The sequence below is a fragment of the Cetorhinus maximus genome, unplaced genomic scaffold (assembly GCF_964194155.1).
Source record: "Cetorhinus maximus unplaced genomic scaffold, sCetMax3.hap1.1 HAP1_SCAFFOLD_4212, whole genome shotgun sequence".
NCBI classification, from domain to species: Eukaryota; Metazoa; Chordata; class Chondrichthyes; order Lamniformes; family Cetorhinidae; genus Cetorhinus; species Cetorhinus maximus.
The window spans coordinates 1,099-15,420 of NW_027600116.1; the positions used below are offsets into that span (position 1 = coordinate 1,099).

At 54.5% G+C, this 14,322-nt stretch overlaps 1 protein-coding gene across 1 annotated transcript; it reads left to right on the forward strand.

Moving 5' to 3' along the window:
• The first annotated feature begins 716 nt into the window (after positions 1 to 716).
• LOC144678407 (multiple epidermal growth factor-like domains protein 10) lies at positions 717 to 8,457 on the forward strand. Its single transcript, XM_078538199.1, has 4 exons — positions 717 to 870; positions 6,026 to 6,088; positions 6,972 to 7,181; positions 7,646 to 8,457. The coding sequence occupies exons 1-4, from the start codon at positions 717 to 719 to the stop codon at positions 7,807 to 7,809; spliced, it is 591 nt and encodes a 196-aa protein (XP_078394325.1). The 3' UTR covers positions 7,810 to 8,457.
• The last annotated feature ends 5,865 nt before the right edge of the window (positions 8,458 to 14,322 follow it).

Here is a 14,322-nt window from a genome sequence, read left to right on the forward strand (position 1 = left end):
CCCATCCCCCATCCTAACCCATCCCACCCCAACCCATCCTCCATCCCAACCCATTCCCACCCTAACCCACTCCCCCATCCTAACCCATCCCACCCCAACCCATTCCCACCCTAACCCACTCCCCCATCCTAACCCATTCCCACCCCAACCCATTCCCACCCTAACCCACTCCCCCATCCTAACCCATCCCACCCCAACCCATTCCCACCCTAACCCACTCCCCCATCCTAACCCATCCCACCCCAACCCATTCCCACCCTAACCCACTCCCCCATCCTAACCCACTCCCCATCCTAACCCATCCCACCCCAACCCATTCCCACCCTAACCCACCCCCCATCCTAACCCATCCCACCCCAACCCATTCTCACCCCAACCCATCCTCCATCCCAACCCACCCCCCATCCTAACCCATTCCATCCCAACCCACACCCCCATCTTAACCCATTCCACCCCAACCCATCCCCCATCTTAACCCATTCCATCTGAACTAATCCCATCCGAACCCATCCCATCCCATCCCAGCTTATCCTCCCCCCTCCCCCATCTTTTGCCCTGTCTGGATAAGAAAGGAGAAAATTGGACGGGAAAAGGTGCTAAGTCCTCGAGCGAACCTGGAGGTCATTCCGGGCTCTTCCTCCTCTCCCTGGCCGTCAATCCCTGTTAGTCAGTGTGCGCGGGGTTGGGAATTGGCGGCGAATGCTCCCAGCGCTGACATGCGGCGATTTCACCTCCCCGAGCAGACCACCAATAATCAGCTTTTTGCCAAGAAGAAGAACCTTGAAATGGAGAGGCCAGGAGCCGGAGGCCTGGAGAACAACGCGACCTTACCAGCTGACTGGAAACACGGCCCCAAGCACAAGGGAAAAGGTAAGAAAAGAACGAGGAACGGGGGCGGGAAGAGGCCATTCAGCCCCTTGAGCCTCCTCCGCCATCCAGTAATCAGCCATGGCTGATCGTCTAACTCAACGCCACTTTCCCGCCCTTTCCCTGTAAGCGATCCTTTGGCTACCTTAGTAAAACCTCCATTGAATATCGTTGAAAAGACAGAGAAACGTTGTCAAAGTTTTTCGTCTTGCACTCACCAGGACAAAAACACAAAAATGCCCAATTTCAAACTCTCACAACAATTTCTACCGCAGGAGGAAAGGGTGCTGATCAGTTGGCAAGTCAGCTCTGATTGGCCGAAACACTGCCATGGAAAAAGCAACAGGGAACTGTAGGCTCCAGGGAAATTCAATGAATGTGCGAGGTTTGATCAGGGTCCATTTGTTTGCAGAGTACAGGCCCCTGCGCATGAATGTATGTCGCTTCTAGCAATGAGCGAAACAATCCTGAGTGCGCTAAATGCTACACTAGCAACCGATTTAAGATAGAAACAGAAAATGCTGGTAAAACTCAGCAGGTCTGACAGCGTCCATGGAGAGAGAGAAACAGAGTTAACGTTTCGGGTCTGTTTTTTATTTCAGATTTCCAGCATCCGCAGTAATTTGCCTTTACCAATTTAAGATAATCAGTTGAGTTCATGTTATGGCCCATCTGCACTTGCTACCAGCGACACACATTCACGCGCAGGGACCCATACTCTGCAAACGAAAGGAATATGTTCAAGACCATTAATCAGTCAATTTGCCAATGAATCAGCACCCTTTCCTCCTGTAGTATAAATTGTTGTGAGAGTTTGGAATTTGCCGTTCTTGGGCTTGTCCTCATCTGTGCAAGAGGAAAGCTTCAGTATCGTTCTCAATTTTCAGGAATATTCAAGTTCTGTACTACCCAGTGGCTGTATGCCTCCATTTTGTCTAGGAAATGTTTTTTTGGTACCTAAAGCAGAGGATCGGGTGGGGGAGGTGGGGAGAGGGGAGTTGCGGTGTCAATGTTTGCGAAGGATTCTCGGGAGTCCCAACATTTGAAGAGGGGTCCCCAAGAATATGTGAATATTTCCAGAGCCTGTCTGTCCCTCTTGGATGGAACAGAGAGATGCGTGGAGAGAGTGTAAGATGGGGAGTGGTTGACCGAGAAACAGACAGAGGGAGATTAACAGAGGAGGGTAAAAAAGCGGGCGAAATTTGAGAGATGGGGCCGAGATTGAGCTGTCCATAGTATCAAATAGAGAGGTTAGCAGAGAGAGAGAGAGAGAAGAGAGATTAACAGACGGAGAGAATGAGAAATGGGGTGAGATGAATTGATTGACAGATAGCGAGTAACAGGTTGCACAGAATTAAACAAAGTTTTACAGCACAGAAACAGGCCATTCGGCCTCTCTGCCCTGTGCTGGTGTTTCTGCCCCACATTAACTTCCGCCCACCCCCCTCTCCCTCTCCCCCCATCAACATATCCTTCTATTCCTCTCTCCCTCATGTGTTTATCCAGCTTCCCCCCACCTTCAATCCATCTCTGCGATTCACCTCGACCACTCCCCGTGGGAGCGAGTCCCACATTCTCCCCGCTCCCCGTGGGAGCGAGTCCCACATTCTCCCCGCTCCCCGTGGGAGCGAGTCCCACATTCTCCCCGCTCCCCGTGGGAGCGAGTCCCACATTCTCCCCGCTCCCCGTGGGAGCGAGTCCCACATTCTCCCCGCTCCCCGTGGGAGCGAGTCCCACATTCTCCCCGCTCCCCGTGGGAGCGAGTCCCACATTCTTCCCGCTCCCCATGGGAGCGAGTCCCACATTCTCCCTGCTCCCCGTGGGAGCGAGTCCCACATTCTCCCCGCTCCCCGTGGGAGCGAGTCCCACATTCTCCCCGCTCCCCGTAGGAGCGAGTCCCACATTCTCCCCCGCTCCCCGCGGGAGCGAGTCCCACATTCTCCCCGCTCCCCGCGGGAGCGAGTCCCACATTCTCCCCGCTCCCCGTGGGAGCGAGTCCCACATTCTCCCCGCTCCCCGCGGGAGCGAGTCCCACATTCTCCCCGCTCCCCGCGGGAGCGAGTCCCACATTCTCCCCGCTCTCTGGGTAAAGACGTTTCTCCTGAATTCCCCATCGGATTTATCAGTGACTGTCTGATATCGATGGCCCCCCTCGTGACAAGTGGAAACATCTTCTCTACGTCGAACCCCATCGAACCTCATTCAGAATTTTAAAGACCTCGATCAGAACTTTCGCTCAATTGAGAAAAGAGCACACCTCCCGGTGCCATTTCGAACCGCCCCCCACCACGCCACCCACCCCCACAGACCCCCTGCCCCTCCCCCCACAGCCCACCAAGCCCCCATTTGTGCTCCCCCAATTCCTAAACTGTCACAAGAGACCAACTGCTTTGGTGCTGTCTGTCAGGAAAGGGAGGCAGTCGGCACAGCCAAAGGTGGGGCCTACACGTGACTTCAGCCTAAATTAACCAGACTGCCCGATAATAACATTGGTCTAGCAAGCCAATCATCAATTAAAGTGACAGTTCACTGCGATGAGTGACGAGAGTGGCCCACACAATCATCATCCACATCTTTAACAGGTAACTAAGGACGATGATCAGCGAACGGCGATTACACACATTTAGTTTATGACAGAGATTCTAAGGGGACGCTTATTGGAAGTGTAGGTCACTCTCCATTACTGTAGATGGTGCGTCTTCATGGAGGGTCCAGGCTCTTAATGGTCTCCCTGGCCACAGTTAGGCGTTAGTAGAAAATGAGGGGCTTCCCAGATCCCACTACCAAACCCCCATACCTGCCCTGGGAGTGTTTGATGGGGACAGTGTAGAGGGAGCTTTACTCTGTATCTAACCCCGTGCTGTACCTGTCCTGGGAGTGTTTGATGGGGACGGTGTAGAGGGAGCTTTACTCTGTATCTAACCCCGTGCTGTACCTGTCCTGGGAGTGTTTGATGGGGACAGTGTAGAGGGAGCTTTACTCTGTATCTAACCCCGTGCTGTACCTGTCCTGGGAGTGTTTGATGGGGACAGTGTAGAGGGAGCTTTACTCTGTATCTAACCCCGTGTGTACCTGTCCTGGGAGTGTTTGATGGGGACAGTGTAGAGGGAGCTTTACTCTGTATCTAACCCCGTGCTGTACCTGTCCTGGGGGTGTTTGATGGGGAAAGTGTAGAGGGAGCTTTACTCTGTATCTAACCCCGTGCTGTACCTGTCCTGGGAGTGTTTGATGGGGACAGTGTAGAGGGAACTTTACTCTGTATCTAACCCCGTGCTGTACCTGTCCCTGGGAGTGTTTGATGTGTCACAGGATCATGCTCTCCAACACTTGTGAAATGTGAGTGCCAAGTTAATGAGTAGTAGAATTGCGATGAAACAGTTTAAACACTGTATCTGGTTAGGATTTGATTATTGAGCCAGTTTTGCGATAGTTCTGAAGAAGTTTGCAAATTGAAATAAAGATTGAACATATCTGTTCTGTTAACACACTCTCTCCATGTCTCTGCATCTCTCCCTCCACTTCTCTCTCTCTCCATCTCTCCCTCCACTTCTCTCTCTCTCTATCTCTCCCTCCACTTCTCTCTCTCTCCATCTCACCCTCCACTTCTCTCTCTCTCCATCTCTCCCTCCACTTCTCTCTCTCTCTATCTCTCCCTCCACTTCTCTCTCTCTCCATCTCTCCCTCCACTTCTCTCTCTCTGCATCTCTCCCTCCACTTCTCTCTCTCTCTATCTCTCCCTCCACTTCTCTCTCTCTCCATCTCTCCCTCCACTTCTCTCTCTCTCCATCTCTCCCTCCACTTCTCTCTCTCTCCATCTCTCCCTCCACTTCTCTCTCTCTCCATCTCTCCCTCCACTTCTCTCTCTCTCCATCTCTCCCTCCACTTCTCTCTCTACATCTCTCCCTCCATTTCTCTCTCTCCATCTTCCCCTCCACTTCTCTCTCTCTCCATCTCTCCCTCCACTTCTCTCTCCCTCCATCTCTCCCTCCACTTCTCTCTCTCTCCATCTCTCCCTCCACTTCTCTCTCTCTCCATCTCTCCCTCCACTTCTCTCTCTCTCTCTCTCCCTCCATCTCTCCCTCTACTTCTCTCTCTCCATCTCCCCCTCCACTTCTCTCTCTCTATCTCTCCCTCCACTTCTCTCTATCTCTCCCTCCACTTCTCTCTCTCTCCATCTCTCCCTCCACTTCTCTCTCTCTCCATCTTCCCCTCCACTTCTCTCTGTCTCCATCTCTCCCTCCACTTCTCTCTCCCTCCATCTCTCCCTCCACTTCTCTCTCTCTCCATCTCTCCCTCCACTTCTCTCTCCCTCTATCTCTCCCTCCACTTCTCTCTATCTCTCCCTCCACTTCTCTCTATCTCTCTCTCCACTTCTATCTCTATCTCCCTCCATGTCTCTGTATGTCTCTCTCCATGTCTCTGTATGTCTCTCTCCATGTCTCTCTATCTCTCTCTCCATGTCTCTCTGTCTCTCTCTCCATGTCTCTCTATCTCTCTCTCCATGTCTCTCTATCTTTCTCTCCATGTCTCTCTATCTCTCTCTCCATGTCTCTCTATCTCTCTCTCCATGTCTCTCTATCTCTCTCTCCATGTCACTATATCTCTCTCTCTCCATGTCTCTGTATGTCTCTCTCCATGTCTCTCTATCTCTCTCTCCATGTCACTATATCCCTCTCTCTCTCTCTCTCCATGTCTCTCTATCTTTCTCTCCATGTCTCTATCTCTCTCTCCATGTCTCTCTATCTCTCTCTCCATGTCTCTCTATCTCTCTCTCCATGTCACTCTCTCTCTCTCTCCATGTCTCTATTGGGCGCTCTCTGCCTCTCACTCGTTCTCCATTTGGTTCTATCTGACCACCTCTTGCCTGTCCCTGTTCTGCTCCCTCACTGTTTCCCCACTCCATTTCTCGTTCTCATTATCCTCTCTCTTCCATTTCTCTCTGCTTTTCTCTCTCCCTTTATATCTCACTCCCTCCATCTCTCTTGCCCCTTCCCTCACTCTCTCTGTCCCTTTTCCTCTCCCTTTCTCCCTCCCTCCTTTGCTCTCTCTCTGTCCTTATCTCTTGCTCTCCCCACATCTTGTATCCTCTACTCTCCTTTCGATCTCTCTCTCTCTCTCTCGCCCTTCCTCACATCCCTCCCTCTTGCTCTGTACACAGGTGCCTGTGGAATAGACAGAAGTTATAGTTACAGCAACAGTCTGGGGAAATACTATAACACAGGTACGTGAGACTCCTGTCCCCTCAGCCCTCGGTCCCTCAAAGCCCTCCTCCTCAGCCCTCTCTCCCCGCCCACTCACTCCCTCTCCTCCCTTGCCCCTCATCCCTCAGCCACCTTCAATCACCTCCACCTCCCCCTTTGCCCCATTGCCCTTTGCATCCTGCACCCTCCTTGCCCCTCACTTCACTCCTCGTGCCACCCACCGCCCCCAGTCACTGCCCGCTCCCTCACACAAGGGGCAGGAGGAGGCCATTCGGCCCCTTGAGCCTGCTCCATTCTATAAGATTCTATAAGATCTGATTGTGGCCTTAACTCCACTTTCCTGCCTGTCCCCCTCCATAACCCTCGACCCCCCCGGTCGATCAGAAATCTCTCTAACTCGGCCTTGAATATATTCAGTGACCCGGCCCCCACTGCTCTCTGGGGTGGGGGAGGGAGAGAATTCCACAGACTGACCACCCTCTGAGAGAAGAAATTCCTCCTCATCTCCGTCTTCAATGAGAGACCCCTTATTCTGAAACTGTGGCCCCCTCTCCGCGTTCTAGATTCCCCCACGAGGTGGGGAAACATCCTCCCAGCATCCACCCTGTCAAACCCCCTCCCCCCTCAGGATCTTATATGTTTCAATAAAGTCACCTCTCATTCTTCTAAACTCCAATGGGTACAGGGCCCAACCTTTCCTCATAAGACAAACCCCCTTCATCCCAGGAATCAGCCCCAGTGAACCTTCTCCGGGTGGCTCCCAATACGAGGACAATCCCTCCTTGAGTAAGGAACTGGACACTCTACTCCGGGTGTGGCCTCACCAAGGCCCTTGACCAGCTGTAGCCTCACCCCTTGCGCCAGGCTGCCCTGACCCTTGACCTTTCTTTGCTGCCCCCCCAGACGACCTCAAAGGCTCTGCCTGCACCTCCAGCACCTGCTCGGTCAGCAGCGGGGAGAATCCCTACGCCACCATACGCGACCTGCCCTCACTCGGGGGCAAACACGGCGAGAGCAGCTACATGGAGATGACGTCGCCGGTCGGCGGGCAGGATGGCTCCTACGCCGAGATCGGGCTCTTCGCAGAGTCGGGGAAGGGGCAGCCGGAGGGAGGTGAGGAGGCGAGGCCGAGGGCGATGCTGGCGTGAGGGGGTGTGGGGTGAAGGGGGCGTGGGTGGGGGTGGGGCGGTGAGGGGCTGCGGGGTGAGCGAGAGGGGCGAGGGAGGGCGAGATGGGGGCGAGGGGATGGCGTAGGGTTACGGAAGGGATGGGGTGAGGGAGAGGGTACGGTGGGGCCAATCTCGGAATTCAAGTGCACACAAGCCATTGCCACGGGTTAACTGGGGCCGTCGTCCCCTCGGTGTTTGTGGGATCTTGCTGTGCGCAGATTGGCTCCTCCGCGGGAACGGCGGAGCACGTCAAAGAGCGCCCCGTGGGTCGGAAAGCACTTTGGTGGCATGCTGAGGTCAGGCGACCTGTGCCGGATGGAGCGGGGGGGTGCGGTGGTGGGGGGAGGGAGGGGAGGCGGCCATTGGAATGACGAGGTTAACCTGACTCCTCTCTCTCTCTCCGTCCAGGGAGCGGCGCCCGCGGCACGAGCGGCGAGATGGAACGGGCCCCTCAGGATCCTCCGAGCCACTACGACTCCCCCAAGAACAGCCACATCCCCAGCCACTACGACCTGCCTCCGGTGCGACACTACCCGCCCTCCCCCACGTTCCCACGGCAACAACACCGCTAAACCGTGGCCCGGGGGCGGGGGTGGTGGCGGGGAGAGGGGGCGGCGGCAAACGCGGCAGGGTGGTAGGCTAGGCGAGATGCACTGACGTCATTGGCTCTCCCTGAACTTTGACATCAAAGGCCCCACCCACCCCCCCCTCCCCACTTCGATTCACCCGGAAAACAGGTTTTCACGTCAAGCGTCCCGGCAACAACAGGTCATTGAAACCGGGTCGACAGAAACTCCAACCCCCTCCCCCTCCACCGGCTAAAACAACCAGCGAAATATCCTGCCAGGGGTGGGGCCACTGAACCAGTCCAGAGCCACAGTGGGACCCACCCTCTCACCTCTGGGGTGGCAGGTTTGACCTCTAACCCCCTCCACTCTGACACCGACCCCTTCCACTCCAGAGACCCCAGCCCCTAATCCCGGCCGACGCTCTCAGTGCCGGTACTGAGGGAGTGCCTCACTGCCAGAGGAGTTGAACACGGGGGGCACCTGTTAATAGTTTTGTACGATTTAATACAACTGATGCTTCATACAGCGACTGGTTGGATCACTATATTAGCGATACCACCATATACACGTCAAACTCTTCTTCCGGTTCCAGATTAAGGGATGTGGAAACTCATTTTCGTTTTTTTTAAATAAAGTTTTTTCACAAAAGGCACTGGCTTTGATGACTAAACGCGGTTAGTATTGGAGTACGGGACTGTCGATATTTAAATGCTAGCTTGGTATGGCAGCTATTTCTCTCAACCACCCCCCCTCTCTCCGTCTGCACTGACCACCCCCACTCCCAGCTCATTCAGCCATGGATTCGAGCTCATAATCCAAACCGGGGGAGCGCAACACAGGAACATGGAGACTATTCAGCCCCTCCATCCTGTCCCCACAACTCAATGGCTGACCCCTGACCTTTCTCCATCGACCCCGCGTCCCTTAATACCTTTTGGATAACAAAAAACCTCTCAGCCTGAGATTGAAATCTAATCGATCCCAGCGTCGATCGCCGTTTGCGGAAGAGAGTTCCAAACTTCTCCCACCCTTTGTGTGACCAAGTGTTTCCCAATTTCACTCCCGGAAAGGTCTGGCTCCAATTTTTTAGACTCTGTAACCCCCACCCCTGGTTCCCAAACTCCCCGACCAGCGGGAATAGTTTCTCTCTCTCTCGACCCTGTCAGATCCCCGAAATATCTTGAAAACTTTGATCCGATCACCCCCTGAACCTTCTAAACTCCAGGGAATACAACCCGAGTCTGTGTTTAATCTCTCCCCGTCGTTTAACCCTCGGACTCCCGGTATCATTCCGGTGAATCCACACTGCACTCCCCTCCCAGGACGATGTACCCTCCCTAAGGTGCGACGCCCAGAGCTGCTCACAGTGACTCCGGGTGTGGTCGGACCAGGGTTTTGTGCAGCTGCAGTATAACTTCAATCCCCTTGTAGCCTAGTTCTCGAGCTCTAAAGGCTTCCTGGACGGAGAGAGAGAGGAGTCAGGTTAACCTCGTCAGTCCAATGGCCGCCTCCCCTCCATCCGGCACAGGTCGCCTGACCTCAGCATGCCACCAAAGTTCCATTAGGTTCTATTTATTATTCTCTCTATCCGCTCATGACATTTTATGAACGGACAAATTCGGAGCAGGAGTAGGCCACTCGGCCCCTCTAAAGCCTGCTCCAACAATGGCCTCACACTCCTGGATACCCCCAATAACACCTCAACCTGTGGCTTATCAAGAATCCATCTCCCTTTCAATGATCTAATAAACGCAGCGCCCCCCTCTCCCTCCAAAAATGATTTGGACCTCTTCCGACTTTCCAATGAGAAATTAAACCACGGCCAATTTGGCCCCCTCAAGTGGACATCAAAGACCCCATGGTCACTATTTCCAAGTGCAAGGGCAGGGGTGGGGTTGGGGTCTAATGTGGGGGGGGCAGAGTCTGAAAATTCGAGCCAAGCCTTTGAGGAGTGAAATCGGGAAACACTTCCCCACACAGGTTTGGGGGGAGGGAGTTTGGAACTCTCTCCCTCACAGAACGGTGATCGATGCCCAATCAGAGATTGAGAGATTTTGGCTGCCCAAAAGGTATCGTGGGGTATGGGGGGTGAAGATCGGTAGATGGCGTTAGGTCACAGGTCAGCCACCGATCGTGTTGAATGGAGGGAGAGAGGATCGAGGGGCCAGATAGTCTCATACAAAATGGGAGAAGTAGGCCATTCGGTCCCTCGAGCCCGCTCCGCCATTCAATATGATCATGACTGATCTCGTGTTCCGATTTCCACATTCCCATCTAACCCCGATAACCTTTTATTCCCTTACCTAACAAGAATCTACCTACCTGTGCCTTAAAACTATTCAACCTCCGTCTCCACCAGCTTCTGAGGCAGGGAGTTCCAAACTCGCTCAACCCTCAGAAAAAATTCCTCCTCATCTCTGTCCGAAAAGGGCAACCCCCTAATTTTAAAACAGTGACCCCCCCCACCCCCCCTAGTTCTGGTCTCACCCACAAGAGGAAACGTCCTCTCCACGTCCACTTTGTCCAGGCCGTTCAGGATCTTGTAAACTTCAATCAAATCACCCCCTCACTCTTCTAAACTCCAGTGGAAACAAGCCCAGTCTGTCCAACCTTTCCTCATCCCACGGCGATAGCATCCTGGCAGCCAGGGGGGTATTGGTTTGGATTGTGGGCTCAGATGTGTGGGTCTGGGTCCAATATTCAAGCAACATCATCAGGAAAGGAACTCAACGTTAATTACCTGGTCCTATCACTGCCCGTGGGACCACCCTGGTGCCCACCTGCTTCTCGGTTCCTTAACTCAAACATCCTCACCAACCGATCTCTCACCTCAAGTTCGGGAATTTCCAATTGACCCCCCTGTTCTGATAATTCTCCATCTCCCTTTCCCAAAGCCTCGATTGAACCCGTCTCCCCCACACTCTCGGGCAGCGCATTCCAGACCCTCACCACTCGCTGGGTGAGAGTTTCCCCTCGTGTCTCCATCGCTCCTTTTACCAATCCCCTTTAAATCTGGGTCCCTCTGCTTCTCGATCCCTCTCCCCCCACCCCAAAGGGAACAGTTTCTCCCCGTCGACTCTGTCCAGACCCCTCATGATTTTGAAAACTTCTACTAAATCTCCTCTCAGCCTCCTCTAACCCAAGGACAACAGTCCCAACGTCTCCAATCTGTCCCACGGAACCATTCTCTTGAAAACCGAGCGTCTGTGGTACACCAAACGTAGGCGGCCAGACAGACAGCCCAAAGCCAGAACCAGGGAAAAAAAACCAAGAGAGACACACACAGTGATTGCTGTGAAACTTTTAATCCAATATAATTTATTTGCAATAAAATAAACATTTTCAAGTTTCCCCCCCCACATATTGCACAGAAGTAACAGATCCACCCAAGTGCAAGGGCCCCAACAGGCAGTTATGTAGCCACACCCACCCCCACCAGCCCCTCGCGAGAGTCAGGCCTAGAAAGATGCCTCATCCCCGATCAAAATGTTGCAGGAAGATGACCCTTTTGTTTGTCCCACCATGTCGTCCGTGTGGAACACGCGTAGGAAAAGGATTCCAGGACAGACAGAGGAAAACAAACATTGGCAAACAGAAGAGGGAAGGACCCCCAAGACGACGATGACCCCCAAATCGCATTTTCAAAATGGCCGCCCGATTCTCAATGGGAAAGGGCGTTGGGGGCGAACGGAGAACAAACTGAACCAGCCGATAAACGTGAAAGAGAAATAGATCTTTCTATGGCGTCTGGTGAAGGTGGGGCCCTTCACGGTTGGAGTCTGCCGGCCAGTTTTGCCCTCAGGACCTTCCGACGTTCCTCACTTCCTTCGGGGCTGGTTGCAAAGCCTGGAGATCAGTCCTACCCCACCCCCTTCCCCCCAAGTGTCATGAGGGCGGAGGGAAAAGGTGGAGGCGAAATAGGGGTTCCAGACAGCCTATGGGGTGGGCCGCCAGCCACAACACTCGGACAAGGCATAACTTGCCCCCAGGGCCCAGGCGGGCAGGGAGAGGGTGGGCCAACTGAACCGTTAGATGACCCCCACCTCCCCAGAACGGGCAAACCATATCGAACGCCTCACCCAATGAACCGTAACTATGGAAACTCTTGGAGCGTCACACGACAAAATGGCCCTCCAAAAATTTCTGATACCAGCTCGTTTCTCCCCCCACGCCCCCCAAAGTAATTCACCGCCTCGACCCCGCACCCCCCCCACAAGCTCCCAGACCCAGCACTCAGGCTGAGCAATCCTCGCTGGGAGAAAAAAAACCCTCGCTCCCCCACCCACAGCTGCCATTTCCACCACCCCCACTTCCCACCCACCCCCTTTCAATTGACGTGAATTGACCTGTGACCCCAACGCCAAGCTCGCCGGCGAGACCCAGTTACAAAGTGAAGGCAAAAAAAAGGGAGGGAACAAGACAGCAACGAGAAACGGGGCTGCGGAGACAGAGCAGGCGAGGCCTACCATCGGACGGTCACTCGAGAGGCGGAAGGTTCTAGAGAGAGAGAGAGAGAGAGAGAAAACAACAGGGCCGCTGGGAGGGGAGGAATCAGTCTCCAACAAATACAGGGAGGCTTGTGTCAACAGAGCCCCCAGGAACGATCTTGCTCATCACCCCTCGCGGTGCTCCGAGGGAGTGCGGCCTGTTAGGGTTGGGCTCTGAAGACCCTCAGAAGCTGGGGTGTGGGGCCAGGGGGCTAGACAGGCCTCTGGAAGGCATACCGACTGATGATAACCAGCGTCAACCACGCGGCCGACAGGGCGCGACCCGGGCTTCCGCTAGATTTGAAGGCCGAGGGGAGGCCAATAGGCCTCGACCTCTACCCGAAAAAAACCCACAAAAGGTCAAGGCAAATCCAGGAGGATGAGGGGCCTAGTTCGGTCAGGGCGGTAACGAGGAAGATCCACCAGCCCCGGTCGGGCGCCATTTTCCGAGGGGAAGTCATGAGGCGACGGTGGTAAAAGGTGTTGCCCCCCCACGGGGCCGACAGGCAAGAAAATTAAGCCCCCCCCACCCCCCCCGTGTTTTTGACTGAAGAAAGGTTAGTGTCACCAACAGGGCAGCAAAGCGTTCAAGTCGATATTGGGTAACGGTCACTCCCTCCGATCACCCCCCACCAGAGAAAGGGCCGGACGCACCAGGAAGGCCATTCAGCCCATCGAGACAGTTGGCGGGAAGGCCCAAGCCATCAAGATTTACACACGAGGCCCCCACACTCCTTACAGGAGGAATACCCGATGATGGAGGAATAAAGGAAAAACAAAAGGAGGAGAGTAGACAAAGGAGGAGGAGGGAGGGAGGGGGGGGAAAAAAACACCACGGCGGCAATCCAGACATGGAAAATTCTGGAAAGGCAGCTGGCTGGCGGGAGGGGTCAACGTTCCGCCGACCGCCCCCCCCCCCTCTTGAACAGGGCCCTCAAACTGTCCCCTCGAGTCACCGTCCCTATCCCCCACCACCGCACCCCCCCCCACCCCCACCACCCCCGTTCAGAGGCCCAAAGATTCCGGAACTTTCCGCGGGCGTCAAAGATGGCCCAGGCTGTTCCCTCGGCCGCCCGCCCCACCACGATCCCTCCCGCTGTCCCAAAAATCGGCCACGCACCCAACCCACAACCTCCATTCACCGCCCCCCAAACAAACACAAACACACACACACATTCCCCACCCGAATGGGCACCGCACAGTTGGCACAGTTGGCGCGAGGCTGGTGCACCGGGTGCAGATCAGACACACACACAGGGCCACGGGCAACCGGGCCAAAACAAGAATTAACATCCAAAGCGGGGTCGGAGTCTCGAACACAGCCCTTATATATTCTGACAGCATTGAGGTTTGTTGTCCTTCTCCACAGGGGGCACAGAGATGGCAACGATGTCTTTGCCAGGACCCACTTGGTGATCGCGGGGATCCATGGAGATCTGGCGCTGGGATACGATCCGGTAGATTTCTGGAAAGAGAGATCGGGGGACGTTATTTTGTTTTATATAGAGAGACTTCAACTCCAAACCCTCTTCAGGACTGATCTCACTGGAGGTGGTGGTTTGTGGGAGGGAGGGAGGGAGGGAGGGGGGTAGGAATTTCGGCGACGTCACTCGTGGGTCACTCTCCCGCCTCCGACGCACAGGGTGCAGGACTCGAGCCCCTCCGACTCCAGAGATTCGGGACCCCTAATCCGGGCCCCGCCACCAGCCCCCCGAGGGAGTGCCGCACTGGCTGTGGGACATCCCAGCAGGTGGTGAAAGGCGCTAGAGGAATGCAAAGTCCGTGCCGTCCCAGTCTTTGCAAGGGAGAGAAATAGGTTTGAGCTCTTTGATTGGGCGGGACACAATTTAGAGTCTTTAGGGGTGGAGTTAAGTAAGAGAAGGCTGGGAGGTCACAACATCTCTCCTTCCATGTTGGGTCTTAAATAAAACTCGAGAGTTCCCGTGGTCATATTAACTGGAGACACCCCATAAATTAATTTATTCTTTGCCTCTATATAAATACTGTGGCTACAAGAGCAGGTCAGAGG

What these genes read in the sequence shown, in the direction of transcription:
- LOC144678407 (XM_078538199.1), top strand. Translation starts at nt 717, where the DNA reads ATGCGGCGATTTCACCTCCCCGAGCAGACCACCAATAATCAGCTTTTT. An exon ending in CCCCAAGCACAAGGGAAAAG is followed by an intron (nt 871 to 6,025) that starts GTAAGAAAAGAA and finishes CTCTGTACACAG; the next exon opens with GTGCCTGTGGAATAGACAGA. An exon ending in GGGGAAATACTATAACACAG is followed by an intron (nt 6,089 to 6,971) that starts GTACGTGAGACT and finishes CTGCCCCCCCAG; the next exon opens with ACGACCTCAAAGGCTCTGCC.